Source organism: Hirundo rustica, chromosome 25 (genome assembly GCF_015227805.2).
Source record: "Hirundo rustica isolate bHirRus1 chromosome 25, bHirRus1.pri.v3, whole genome shotgun sequence".
Taxonomy (NCBI): Eukaryota; Metazoa; Chordata; class Aves; order Passeriformes; family Hirundinidae; genus Hirundo; species Hirundo rustica.
The window spans coordinates 2,647,947-2,662,911 of record NC_053474.1 but is presented as its reverse complement, the minus strand read 5'-3'; the positions used below and the strand labels follow the sequence as shown (position 1 = coordinate 2,662,911).

At 54.3% G+C, this 14,965-nt stretch overlaps 1 protein-coding gene across 1 annotated transcript in view; it reads right to left on the bottom strand.

The window, feature by feature from the left end:
- Positions 1 to 14,260, bottom strand: part of CSMD2 (CUB and Sushi multiple domains 2) — a 242,166-nt gene extending 227,906 nt beyond the window's left edge. Inside the window, exons 1-2 of the mRNA XM_040085973.1 lie at positions 14,146 to 14,260; positions 11,524 to 11,795 (exon numbers count right to left, since the gene is read on the bottom strand). Coding sequence (XP_039941907.1) covers positions 11,524 to 11,680 — 157 coding nt within the window. The 5' untranslated portion in view covers positions 11,681 to 11,795; positions 14,146 to 14,260. The remainder of the gene's footprint in view (positions 1 to 11,523; positions 11,796 to 14,145) is intronic.
- Positions 14,261 to 14,965: the final 705 nt, after the last annotated feature.

Sequence of the window (14,965 nt, the reverse complement as noted above, 5' to 3'; positions counted from 1 at the left end):
TGGGGCTGCCTAAAAACAGAGGCCAGACAAAATCAAGGGAATAAAAAGCAGTTCTGTTTATTGAAGGGCCTCCAGGTACATCTAGGGCAGATAAAAACCCCCAGAGGCTGCACCCAAAATGGACAATGGGTCACGGATTTTCACACTTTTATGAGTTTGGTCCCATATTGGGGGTTAATCTTGCAATTACAGCCTCAGCTAATGAAGTCATTCACCCCAAGTTTGCTGCCCCCAACTCACTTTTGTTCCCATCTCTCAGGCCTGAGGCAGTGAGGTGTCCTTGATCCCCAGCCTGGAGAGGAATTGTTGTGTGTGACCAAAATGGGAAAGCAGCAGCTCACACTGTGTGTGGAGTTTGGAGTTACACACTAAACAACTGCAGGGGTACAAATAGATGAAGGATATAAAAGCTAAAATCCTGAGGCATCACTGGGGAAGAAGTCCCCACACAATGAGGGACAAACTCCCCATCCTTCAAACCCTTCATTATTCCAGCAGGTGGACACTGTTTTAATATTAACAGCCCAAGTGGTGCTTAACTTTAATGAGAGCCCCTCGGGAATGGTGCTGACAGCTGCCCAGTGTCCAGGATCCCTGCCTCACCTTTCCCTAATGGAGACAAAACAACAATAGAGGGATATAAACAATATGCTGTGGGATGCAAGGAGCATCTTTAAAAAACGGCATCGCCTTTGGAAAAGCACCAGCGCCATTATCCTTCTGCAGGGTGGGATATTTTCCTGCCCTTTCCAGGAGGAAATGTGTGTTTTTCTGGGCGTTATTATTTGGTGGATGAGGGGGAAAGGGACATTGGGTCGTGCCTTTGTCACAGGAGAAACGAGCTGCAATTTTCTGTACCCCTGACTTTCGCAGCCCTTGCAAGGTGCAGAGCATCCTTTGCCCACAGCAGCGGGAAGAGGGGAGAATCCTGCTGGGATTCACAGATTTCAACACGTGGAAGAGGAAGGATTGGGGACAGGATGTGACCCCGTGGGAGCCACTCCACCCCAACGCATCACTCCCCACCGCAAAGCTCCTCTGCAAACTTTCTGTGCCCAAAATCCCACTCCTCCTGCTTATTCAGGGAACAAAGCTCCACCTCAGGCCACCTGACTCCAAAAGTAACGACATAAATGCCACCAAGAAAAAAAGAATTCTTATTTCAAACTCTGCTTTCACTAAATTAACTAAACAAAATATTGATAAACTGCTGATAAATAGCAGGAACCGTAACAAGGAAACAAGTTCTCCATTTGATCTCTGCCATCCTGCAGGCATTCATCTTCATAATTAATTAGATAATACTATTAGTACAGCACTATTTTCCCCCCTCCATAGACGAGAAGCTGGAGCTCGCATAATTTAAGCAATTGCTTCAAAGGCAGAGTGTGTGGCAGGCTAAAATCAGAAGGTCCAGACCATCCTCTCTGCCGATATCCTGCTTTTCTGAAGAGCAGGATCCAATTCCCTGATGCATCTGGCAAATTCTCAGTGCACACCTCCCACCTTCCCATCCCCGGTGAGCACACTCTGCTCCTAAAATCTGCAGTCTTTGCATAAAACATGGATCTGAACGTATAAAAACTGTAAAGGCAATTCTGTATGAATTACAGGAGCGGTGCAAATCCTGCTACAGAAACTGCCCTTGGTTTTGAATTCCTGACTTTTTTTCTTTTTTTTTTTGACAATACTGCTTGAAGTTCAGTAGCAGACAGACAACATTCACCTCAAAATGTCATTCCCAATTAATCCCAAATTGTACATGAAACGGTTGAATTCACTCCACGCAATCAAGGGAGAGAACCAAGAGCACACACAAGTTGTGCAGTTAATCAACCTCGTGCAATTTGTACCTGCTGCAAGCTCCTCACAACCATCCCCAGATCTCTCTCTCTCTCTCTCTCTCTCTCTGCAGAATAAATCTGTAAATCATTTTGCTAATTCCATTTCTCCCCATTTTAGGAAGGGGAAGGGAACCAGAGTGAGTGAGGCTCACGCCCTGATGGATTCCCCAGCGCCCACAGCCACGGGAAGCGGCAGGAACTGGGCTCCAACACCTCCTGCAAGTCAGGGCAGTGTGCAAATAACAGGAGAGCACTGGAGCAGCAAATCCCCAGTTGTGGGTAATTCTCCGCCTGTGATTAACCCATCTTTCTTGGCTATTCCAGCTCCACTTGCACCTTCCCATGCAGCTGGGGCCAGGATTATCCGGCTGTGACCGTGCTTTGGTCTGCACCGAAGCGACAGCTGAGGAACAGGTGAAATGCCACACTGGTGGCACCAAGGCAGGTGGATGAAACCCAGACAAAGCCATTCCACCAGGACTGAGCAGCCTTCTCACTCCAGAGGCCAGAGGAACAACTCTCCCCTTCCTTTTGTTTCAAAGCGTGCTGGACAAAGACGCCTTTATTCGAGATTCGCCGTTGTTTTATCTGTCTGGGAGCGGGAATCGCAGACACCTTGATAAATGGACGCAGGAATTGTTCTGTTCCAGCGTAGCCACTGCGAAATGCCTTTGCACAGACACAGCCCCCACCCCACCTGCAGCAGGAAGGATCCTCAAAAACCACCTCAGGAGCTGCAGCAGCACATCCCCGTGCTGGTGCTCAGCGTGGGATGACGCAGGAGCGACATCCAGGCTGCTCCTGGCTCTGCTGACACCCTGCTGGGTGACCTTGGCCAGGCCCTCCTGCCTCCCAAACCTAGAGCTGCTTGCTTTGTTTCACCTAATAATGCACAGTTAAAATTATACCGTGCTCGGATTTTGCCTCTAAGGACGGGTAAATCATGCCTGAAACGACGACGCTGTGGGATTCTTGCCGAGCAGCGTCCCCAGGCGAAGTTCTTTTCTGGAAAGGAAGGTTGGGGAAAAATAGCAAAGTGATAAAAGTAAAGCTGTCCATCCTCCAGTGGCCACCAGATTCACAGCAGACCCCGGCGAATTCAGAAGCTCTGTCTAGCTTTTCATCCATCTCTTCTCCCGGTGTTTCCAACTGCAATTCCCTGACTTCCAGCACCTCCTGGAGCACCCACTGCTCTGCCCAGGAGGAGAAATTCTCCAGGAGGGAAGGGGGAAACATTCACCAGCAGGAAATGGGATGCTGTCAGATGGAAAGAGGAGCTGCCTTCCGAGAGCACCCAGGATTAACAAAGGAAGAAGCTGAAACATCAGCAAAGGTTGAGGGTTTTTTTTATTATTTGTGAGGACTTGGCTGCAGCTCCAACCCTGCCCAGGAGGTGCCCACACAAACCAGGCTGGCTCTGGTGACACTGGTGGCCTTTTTCCTGCGTCCTCCTAAGGCACTCCTTGCTTGGCAAGCAGAATTCCCGCAGCACTGGAAGAAAAACCCCTCTGGGCTGTGATTTCCACCTGTCACAGCCCTCCAGCACTACACACAACACTTGTTGGGAGTTTAGAATGTCCCCTGTGCCACACAGGGGCCACCTCCAGGTGAATCCAGGAGGAATTTCCGCATGGGAAGGGCTGTCAGGGCTGGTTTTTTTAATTACTCCTTTATCCCACTCCTCCCTGGTGGCCACAGCTGCTCCAGCCCTCAGGGTTACAAAATCCTCTTCCAGGGGAAGTCACAGCATCACATCTCCTTCCTCCAGGATTTTTCTGCCCCCTTGGGAATCACCAGCACCAGCAGGACTCTGACACAGCCCCCAGCTCTCTTTCCATCCATCAGACCCAAGTGTGCCCTCAAGAGCAGGGAGTTTATTCCCACAGGTGATGCCTGTGCCTTGGAAGGACAGGAAACGACGGCAAAGAGCTGGGTCAGGGAATGCACCTGACACTGGGAGGAAAGAAGAAACACCACACAAACCACCGTGAAGCCCCACTAAAAAGAGAGGGAAAACCACCCCAAAGACTCTGTTCCACTCTCACGCAAGGGAGGTGTAAAATCATTTCGTCCAAGCTCCCTGCAGCCTCCATTCTGGAGCCAAGAGACTGAAGCAGAGTTAATTTGATTCCAAATCAGTGGGATTGTCCCAATTACACGTTAACCAGCACCAGCCCTGGCTGCCACTGCGGAGCACGGAGCTTTTGCAGGTTCCTGCACTGCATCCCGTTTATGGCAAGCAGGGAACATCGTTTCTCCTAACTGCACTGCACTTCACCGCCCCACAAACGCTGTGCAAACACAGAACCATGGCTGCTGCTATCCCTGCCTTCATCTCCAAATCCCAATCCCACAGAAAACCACCGAAGTGCCTTCTCCACAGCAGGAGATAACCTTGGAGCCGCACTGAAATCAGCTCCCAGCAAGGAGCCTCGTGTTTCTTGGTGGCCAAATGAGGAATAAACGGGGAAAAAGTGATGTTGTGGTTGAGGCTGAGCTGCCCCAAACTCCCCAAACAACCTCGTGCAAGTCGCTCCGTGAAGCGGAATTATTCCATGGAGCGGTCTGGGCTGGAAGAAACCTCCGGAGAGGAGGCTGGAGCCATTTGTTGGGGATTTGTGTCTGCTCTCAGAGGCTGCAGAGACACTGGGTGGGATCAGAGCCTCCCTGCTGCGCTCCTGCCCTGCAATATCTCCGGGACGAGGATGAAGTGCACATCACCAACCCGACCTCAGGGAAACGCTTCAACGAGCAGTGAAAATTAAAATCCTGAGCTGGGCGGTAAATCCTCAGTTACCAGGCAGGATGGATGGTTCCAGCCTCTCCCCAGGTGGAGCAAAAAGCCTCACCTGGCTTAAACTCTCCCTCAAGCCCGATTCCTTTTCCCTTCCCATCATTCCTCACTGGATATTAGAGCCAATCCATGGGATTCCACCACCTCTGACATTTCTGGCTGCTGTGGATGGCAAAGAGACAGCTCAATGCTGCACTCAACAATTCCAGCAGTGCAGAATCTTTACTATTTAATCAGTTACTTTTTTTATTTTTTTTTTTTTTTGTAGCCCTTAAAGTCTTATCTCTCCCCTTCCATTTGAATTTGCTCTATTTTCTGTTGGGGAAAAAAAAAAAAAAAAAAAAAAAAAAAAAGCCTAATTTAAATTTAGGCCTATTCATGGTGTTTCTGAACCTCCCAATGCCTAGAAACATGGAGGAGAGTAAAGAAGTATTATTTAAAATCCACTCAGCTAAACAGAGCTTTGTTATAATTTCACTAAAGCCTGTGAAAAATTACTCCAGCCCTGTGTCTCAGGATACTCCTGATAGAAACGGAGTTAAAAAGACTTTTCTTGCAACGCTATGGGCTCAAAACCAGTTATGGCTGCCTGACCTTGCCCCCAGCTAACCCTCAACATTACCATAACAATTTCCTCTGGTCAAGATCCAGGCCAAATTCTGGCAGGGGCTGGGGGGGCAGCAGCGGGAACAGAAGCACAGCTGTGAAATTTGGCATTTCCCACCCAGCTGGGCCCTCGGAAACCGGAGAAGGGCAGCGAACACCACGCAGTAATTCCACCCTGGAAATCCCCGGAGAGCTGGTGGAAGTGGCTGAGAGCAGGAACCATTCCCTGGGTGCAGAGCAGGGAGGAACGCTCAGTTCTGCACAGGGACATGGCCCCTAGAGCACCGACATCCCCTGGGCAACAGCCCGGCCACACCTGCACACAAATCCATCCACGGGATCCATGGGACTGCCCGGATCCTCACAGGGACCCTGGTGTCTGCCAGGAGCTCCTGACACGGGACAGCAGCAGAGGAGCAAACACCCAGCTCTGCTCCCTGCAGCTGGGAGCAGCAGGATCCAGCATTTCCCTGGGGGATCCCAGCTCAGAAGGATCCAGCATTTCCCAGGAAGATCCCAGCTGCAGGATCCAGCATTTCCCAGGAGGATCCCAGCTGCAGGATCCAGCATTTCCCTGGAGGATCCCAGCTCAGCAGGATCCAGCATTTCCCAGGAGGATCCCAGCTCAGCAGGATCCAGCATTTCCCTGGAGGATCCCAGCTGCAGGATCCAGCATTTCTCTGGAGGATCCCAGCTCAGCAGCATCCAGCATTTCCCTGGAGGATCCCAGCTCAGCAGGATCCAGCATTTCCCTGGAGGATCCCAGCTCAGAAGGATCCAGCATTTCCCAGGAGGATCCCAGCTCAGCAGGATCCAGCATTTCCCTGGAGGATCCCAGCTGCAGGATCCAGAATTTCCCAGGAGGATCCCAGCTCAGGAGGATCCAGCATTTCCCTGGAGGATCCCAGCTGCAGGATCCAGAATTTCCCAGGAGGATCCCAGCTCAGGAGGATCCAGCATTTCCCTGGAGGATCCCAGCTCAGGAGGATCCAGCATTTCCCTGGAGGATCCCAGCTTGGGAGGATCCAGCATTTCCCAGGAGGATCCCAGCTTGGGAGGATCCAGCATTTCCCAGGAGGATCCCAGCTTGGGAGGATCCAGCATTTCCCTGGAGGATCCCAGCTCAGAAGGATCCAGCATTTCCCTGGAGGATCCCAGCTGCAGGATCCAGCATTTCCCTGGAGGATCCCAGCTCAGCAGGATCCAGCATTTCCCAGGAGGATCCCAGCTTGGGAGGATCCAGCATTTCCCTGGAGGATCCCAGCTGCAGCATCCAGCATTTCCCTGGAGGATCCCAGCTGCAGGATCCAGCATTTCCCAGGAGGATCCCAGCTGCAGGATCCCGCATTTCCCTGGAGGCTCCTGGGCACAGACACACCTCACTGGGGTGCAAAGCTGGGCCTGAGATGTTCTTCAGCTGCACTCAGCAGCCACAGCAAAAAAAAAATAAAATTACAGAGTGACAGGGGAGGAATGACCTCCAGCACAGGGAAGTGTCTGCCCCGAAGGACGGGGACAAGGAATGGGAAGGCAGAATGTGGGATGGGCACTGCTGGGCTGGTGATGGATTCCCTGACCTTAAAGGTCTTTTCCTGGAATGGTTTTGATTCCCTGAGCTGTGGGGCAAACATCCCAAAGCCTGCAGCAGAGCCGTGGTCCAGCTCAGCAGGAGCTCCTGCTCCCCCCTCACACACCTCCACTGGAGACGTGCTGGATGTGGATGTTCCTCACGAGTGGGGATGGAAGACAAGAGAAGGAAGTGAAGGGGTGATTACAGCACAAATGCACGCCGTGGTGGGGCAGCCCTGAGCTCGCTCTGCGCTCAGGAAAGCTCGTTAGGTCTTGGTGCTGATTAATGGGAGCAGGCTCATCAGAGATCCCTCTGCTCCCAGGACTGCCGGGATCTCACGAGCTCCTCCATCCTCACCAACAGCCTCCAGACTTCATCTGAACAACAGGAGGAGTGGAATCATGCTTTAGTTACTGAACTTTCTGAGGAGAATTCCCCAAAACCACCTCAGACGGATGCACAGGCGCTCTCTGACCCGCATTTACCCACGGCAGGACCCAACATCACCTTCCACAAACTCAGGGATGGATCCAAAACTTCCTCAACAGGAACTAAAGGGGCCAACACTTCGAGAGGATGCTGGAATGAGAAGCACACCGAGGGGATGAACCCGCTTCACACACGTTTTAAACGGTGCTGCTTAAAACAGGAACCTGCTTTGTTTTCCCTACATCCCATTCCGTGTTCCCGGTGTGCCTCTGGACAGAACAAGTCTCCAGCTTTAATCCAAGTTTGATCCAGAAGCGCCAGATTTACTGACTGCACCTCCTACTCAGCCTTCTCCTCACATTTCTAGCACTGGTCCACACCTAATTAAAAACTCGGGACAGCTGGGAATGTTCTTTAACCCCTTGTGGTCCCTCAGGAGAGTGGAATTGTCAGCGCAGGTGGAGATCTCTGCAATGAAACCTGCTCTGCCCTCGGTTCCTGCCCACATCTTAAATTCATAAACTAAATTCATGAACAGCTTCCTGCTCCTCCCAGAAGAGAAGTCTGGCAAAAAAACTGTTTTCCATCGAGAAAAAAAGAAAATTACAGGGGTTTAAAGCTGATGAGCCAATGCTTCAAGCCGGTGCAATCTCCCTTAACCCAGCACCAAGCAAGATGCTGACTAATAAAGCACAGTGTGTAAATAATGGTGTCAAGACCCTTTTAGAATAGGCCATTAAAATACATTTTATCTGTGTTTTTCCACACACACATGACCTAGACATGCCCCACACGCACCTGGCAGTGCTGGAGCACAGCTGATTCCCCAGAAAGCACCAGAAAGGGGTGAGCAGCTCTGCCGTGCCCACCCGAGCGACCCTCAACACACACAATTCCAGAACCATCGCCCTGGGGAGGCCAGGCAGCGCTCACCACCGAAAGCAAATCCCTCTGCCCGACCTTATCCCCGTGGAACCATCACTGCAGCCTCCGAGCTGACGGGGGGGAAGCTCACAAACCCCTTCCTCTCCTCCTTCCGTGGCCAAAACAAACTTCCCACCAGCAGGCACCACCTTGGCTCCATCCTCTCCCGGAGGGAAGCTCTGCCCCGGGACACGGCAGCACCTGAGGGCACCCCACGCCCTGGGCTGCTTTTCCGGGCTGCAGGACTGCTGTAGCCCAGCTGCTGTGATGGGAGCAGGGTTTTCTCCCTCTTTTTTCCTGTCTGTGGAACTCGCGGCTGACAGCTCCACACTCACGCACGGCTCTGCTGCCACACTATGGGAACTCCTGGCTACTGCTAGAGAGGGAGAGCTTGGAGCTCTCGGGACTTTGTTCCACACGGGTTCAGGGTTCAGCGCAGGCTGAACTGATTTCCTGGGATTTCAGCCCAAAGCCACGGTGACCCTGCGAAGGGCGGGTGCCTCGCCTCCCTCCGTGCGGATCCAGCGCCGCACACCCACGGAGGAGCTGGCATCCTGCTCCCGCAAAAAGCATCGCAGCTGGGGTTTCGGAATCCAAAGAGAGCACTTATTGATCAATGCCTCTGGCTCCGATGCAGATGAAAAAAAAACCAAAACATCTGAGGCCTTAAAAAGCTTTCGCAGGCCTTCTGCTCCCGAAGCAAAACAACGCAGAGCATCAACGTCTGGCTGAAGGATCCAGAACAGAGGGCTCAAAATGCAGACAGGAGGGAGCAGGGGCCTGAGCAGGAAGGATTAAATGCTCAGCGAGGTACAGAGTGAAGCCTGGAAGATCCAGGATGAATAAGCCACAGGCAGCTCAGAAGAAGAGAAAAAGCTGTAAGCTCCTGGTGGAGTAAATCTGAGATTTAGGTATCTCTCCATCAGTCTGCTCACAGGAGGAAAGCTCACCAGAAGCTGCTGGAATGGATTTCCTCTGAGCACAGGCTGAATGTTCACGCTGAAGAGATGAGAAATCGCCAGCAAATCAAACGTTCAGCCTTTACAGGGGACCTGTAGGTTGTTTGGGTGGGTTTACAGCCTTTCCTAACAGATCCTCCCAGTCAGCAGAACTGTTCAGCTCCCCTGCAAGAGTGCTCAGGAGCAGCAGCTAATCCTCATCCCCGAGCCCCTGAAAGGAAACCTGCCTTACATAAGAAAATCAGTCTTGCATTCCAGATAAAGTTCCTCCCCCCACCCCAAAAAAAAAAAAAACCCAACCCAAGGAGCTTTCATACACACCAGCACCCAAACACAAATTCCTCCAGCCTAGGATACAGCAGACAAGACAACGGGACTTGGAAACTCGTGGAAATCGGGGCACTGCACAGCGTGGAGAGCAGCCACTGCCAAGCACTCGCCTCTCCCACTCTTCCCCCTCCTACACACACACAGAAGGACAGTCCCTAAATATTTGCTGTTTACACCAGAAATAAACTTCAGTCCCTGGATCTGCTCTGGTTGCAAGGGCAGCTGCGGAAATGAGGTAGGAGACGCAAGCGAACTGCCCCCAAATTCAAGACTTCTCCTGCTTTCAAGCCCAAACATGCATATTTCATAAAAACCAGGATGCTGAGGCCAGCGAGCTCATATATAAGAGATATTCAACCGGGAAGGCAGGAGGAAAAGGAGGAAAGAGCTTCCATCTTCGTGCAAGGCATCCAGAAATCTGTTTTATCAGCTGTGGGCAAGCAGCAGGGCAGTGCAATCCTGAATTAAGATGCCAGGGAAAGGCAGAGGGGCAGGAAAGCGGCGCTGGCGTTTTTCACAGTCATCCTGCACATCACCAGCGCCCGTGCCCAAAGCTGACCCACCGGAGAGGGGGATGAGATCATAGACAGAGCTCACCCGTTATCACAGCCCGGAGCTTCGGGAATTGTCGCTCCCGAAGGATGCGGCTCCGGAGGGCTGAGCCAAACACCCTCGGTGCCGTGCCCGAGGCGCCAGGGCAGAGTGTGCCAACAGCCCAGCGCCACACTGATCAGTGCCACCACCCCAGCGCCACACTGAGCAGTGCCACCCATCCCAGTGCTGAAAGCCCAGGGCTGGCAGCCCAGTGCCACCACCCCAGCCCCACCACCCCAGCGCCACACTGATCAGTGCCACCACCCCAGCGCCACACTGAGGAGTGCCACACTGACCAGTGCTGAAAGCCCAGGGCTGACAGCCCAGTGCCACCGCCCCAGCCCCACCACCCCAGCCCCACACTGAGCAGTGCCACCACCCCAGTGCCACCACCTCAGCGCCACAATGACCAGTGCCACCACCCCAGCGCCACACTGACCAGTGCCACCACCCCAGTGCCACACAGCCCAGTGCCACCCATCCCACTGCCACACTGACCAGTGCCACCACCCCAGTGCCACACTGACCAGTGCCACCCATCCCAGTGCTGACAGCCCAGGGGTGACAGCCCAGTGCCACACTGCCCAGTGCCACCACCCCAGGGGTGACAGCACAGTGCCACCATCCCAATGCCATTACCCCAGGGCTGACACTCCAATGCCATCACCACAGTGCCACACATCTCAATGCCATCACTCCAGTGCCATCACCCCAGTGCCACACTGCCCAGTGCCACCACCCCAGGGCTGACACCCCAGTGCCATCACTCCAGTGCCATCACCCCAGTGCCACACTGCCCAGTGCCACCACCACGAAGTGCCACACATCTCAGTGCTATCACCCCCATGCTGTCACCTCAGCGCCCCATACCCGACTGCCACCACCCCAGGATCACCACCCTAGTGCCACACATCTCAGTGCCATCACCCCGGTGTCACACACCCCGGTGCCATCACCCCGGTGCCACCACCCCGGTGCCACACATCTCAGTGCCATCACCCCGGTGCCACACAGCCCAGTGCCACCACCCCGGTGTCACACACCCCGGTGCCATCACCCCGGTGCCACAAAGCCCAGTGCCACCACCCCGGTGCCACCACCCCGGTGTCACACAGCCCAGTGCCATCACCCCGGTGCCACACAGCCCAGTGCCACCACCCCGGTGCCACCACCCCGGTGTCACACACCCCGGTGCCATCACCCCGGTGTCACACTTCTCAGTGCCATCACCCCGGTGCCACACAGCCCAGTGCCACCACCCCGGTGCCACCACCCCGGTGTCACACACCCCGGTGCCATCACCCCGGTGTCACACATCTCAGTGCCATCACCCCGGTGCCACCACCCCGGTGTCACACAGCCCAGTGCCACCACCCCGGTGTCACACAGCCCGCACCCCACTTCCAGCGCCGCTCCTCTCCTCTCCGGAGCCGGATGCCAGCTGCTCCTGCCCAAGTTGCCCACGCCACTCACCCATGGCCGATCCAGCCAGGAGCCCCAGCGAGAGCAGCATCGCCCGGCTCCAGGCGCTCCCCTCCGCCGTCATGAGAGCCACGATCCCCAATTTCCACCAGTGCCTTCCGAAGCTGCAGCTGCATCCCGGCCGGTCCCATCCCAAGGAAGGTTTCATGTCAAAGGGCAGCAGCGGGAATGGGGCGTGCTGAGGGTCTGCTGGTTGCCGCTGTTGGGTTTTTTCCCCCTTTTTTTTTCCTTCCCCTCGGCGATTGGGATAGTCCTCGGCTCGGCTGGATGAAGAGGAGAAAGGAAGGAGGAGGGGGGAGGTGGAGTGGGGTGGGGGGGGGGAAGCGGGTCAGGCTTGCGATTTTTATTTCTTCTTTTGGTTTTTTTTCCCCCTTATTTTTTTTTCAGCCCAGGAGGAGGAACCAGAAAAAAAAAAAAAAAAAAAAAAAAAAAAAAAAAATAGAATCCCACCGCATGGAAGGCTCTGAGCTTCTGCAGCTGGAATGAACCAAGTGTGGCAGCAGCTCGGGGAGAGGAGAGGAGAGAAGAGAGGAGAGCAGGGGAGGGCTGGCGCGTCCCTCCCGGTGGCTGTCTCAGAGCCAGCTCCTCGGCAGCATCACCAGCACCACGCAGCCCTCGGGGATTTATACTTTCTTCTTCCTTTTTTTTTTTTTTTTTTTTTTTTTAAATTTTTATTAAGCCACTTGATTAATCGTTCCCGGAGCTTTGTTCCCTTCCCTGGAAGCCGGGCCAGGGGGGTGTTGTTGATGCTAAACCCCTCCAAACCCGGCACCAACCTCCCAACCAGCACCCAACCCCACAGCCTGGGCTCCAGCAGCGTGTTTATTTTCGATACTCCAGCTTTCTTGAGAAAGGAACGAGACCCCCCAGCCCCCATTCCTCTCCCTCACACACATCCCTGTTATTCCCCATCCCTCCCTCCCCCATAAACAACTTGATGCTATCGACACTTTTTTTTTTTTTTTTTTTTTTTTTTTCTTTTTACGCCGAGGCGAATTTTGTCGCGAACGCGGATCGCGACGGACCCTCCCCTCGCTTCTCCCTGTCTGTGGCTCGTCCTGGCAGCACGGCTGGCAGTGCCCTGATGCTGCTGGGACCGCTCCAGGGGCATCCTGGAGGTGGGCAAGGCTGTGCCCCGCTCCCCGGGGCTTGGCAGGGCTGGCAGAGCCCCGCTTCTCCCCCGTCAGCAGCAGCAGAACCTGCCCTTGTTTTTGTTTTAACATCTCCCGGCACGCCGGTCCCCGGAGCTGCAGGCAAGATGGGGAGAAAAGGAGGGAGGGAGGGGATGGGAATGCAGCCACTTAACGCCACATTCGGCAAGTTGATTATCTTGCTAATGATGCTCAGATCCAGGGACGAGGAAAACAACTCGAACATGACACCGGAGCTTAGGGAAATAAATAAATAACGGAGGAGAAGGCGCTCCGGAACGCTGGAGCATCCTCCCCCTCCTCGCCAAGCGCCGACTTTCCGTTCGTGACGGGCTGGGAGCTGCTCCTCTCCCACAGCCCTGTGGCACGGGGGGTGTTTGCCACCCTCTCCAGCCCTGTTATCCTCTTTCCTATCCCGATTTCCCCCGCTCCTCCCGGGATGCGAGGCCGGCCCGGTGCCCCCGCTCCCCAAACCGAGCCCGGGCCGCTCCCCGCGGGCGGTGCCGGGGCCACCTCGGGGGCTCCCCTGGCCACCCACCCCCTGCTCCCCCGGCTTTGCATTTGATGCAGTTTCTTGCTGCAAAAAAAAAAAAAACAACCCTTTTTTTTTTTTCCTCCGGCCTCGTTCCTGTTGCCTTGAATGAGCGAAAAAAAACCCCCCAAAACCCATCAAAAAAAACCAAATAAACCCCCGAATTATAACATCGAGGGCTCGCAGATCTGTCCCTCCAGCCTGAGATCCATCCTCCTCCTCTCTCCCTCCGTCCCCTCCGCATTCCCATCCTCGCACTGCCCACACCGGGAGCCGCTGCCAAGAAGAGCCAAGGCAACCGAGGCTGGCACATGAAAGAGTGGCTTTATGTCTGTTTAAGCTGCAGCATCCATTCAAAGGGCCGCGATTGTGCACAGGGCACGGCTCCCCCGGGGAAAGCTGCGGGCACACGGGGCCAGCGCAGCTCCGTGAGCCGGGGTCCCCAACATCGCACCCGGGTGATGCTGTGGTGGGGCTGCTGCAGGGCAGGGGCCGAGCCAAGGAGCCCCGCATGCACCAGGAACGATCCACAGGCATTGAATAACAATAATAATAATAATAATAATAATAAAAATTTTTAAAGGCACTGAGGAGCCACAATCCCACTTTATTCCCGGGCAATCGGATGGCAGCTATTTCAAATCCAGGGGTTCCTCCCGGGTAGGTTTGCGTCGCAATTAAAAAAAAAAAAAAAGGCAAAAAAAAAAAGAAAAAAACCACAAACACCCCGAGGTTTAGGGTTGAACTGTCTCCAAAATAATTAAGGAAAAAAAAAAATAATAAAAATGCTGCGTTTATTCGCGGAATGGAGCAACTGCGATGAGCACGGCACAAACCATCCCCGCCATCCCCAAGTTCTGCATCCCCGGGGAGGGATGCTCCGCTTCCCAAGCCCGTCTCTCACCCCGAGCACTCACTTGGGCGTCTCACCTTGCGAAATCACCTCTCACTAGACACAGAATTCCTGCCTGCCGTGCGAGCGCCCACCGGGACACAAATCCTGCTCTGCAGTGCCACCCGCAGCCGGAGCCGGGCTGGAATGACACATTCCCTGCAGCTCAGCATCCCACTTCTTCGTGTGCCGCTCGCCAAAACTCCGCTCCGGGCTCCTCCGAAACAGCAGCGAGCCGAAATTCCAGGCGCTGCACAGCTTTGTACGCGGGGGATTCGGGGAGGGAATCATTCCCTGTGAGGGTGAGAGGTCCTGGCACAGGGAAGCTGTGGATGTCCCATCCTTGGAAGTGTCCAAAGTCAGGCTGGACAGAGCTTGGAGCAACCTGGGATAGGGAAAAGTGTCCCTGCCCAGGATCCCTGAGGAGGGACACAGAGGCGAGCAGCTCTCCCGCGAGGAAAGGCCGGGATTGTTGGGATTGTTCCCGGAGAAAAGAAGGATCTGAGGTGGCTTTATTGAGACTTCCAGGAGCTGAAGGAGCCAACAAGGAACATGGGGAGAGATAATTTACACGGCCTTGGAGCGACAGGACACAGGGAATGGCTTCCCACTGCCAGAGAGTGGCTCAGGTGGGATTTGGGGAAGGAATTTTTCCCTGTCAGGGCGGGGAGGCTCTGGCACAGGGAACCTGTGGCTGCCCCATCCTTGGAAGTGTCCAAAGCCAGGCTTGGAGCAACCTGGGACAGGGAAAGGTGTCCCTGGCCATGGCAGGCGGGGGATGAGCTGAGCTGATTTAAGATCCTTTCCCATCCAAACCTTGTTCCACCATCCTACACCATTCCCAAGGCTGAAACAAAG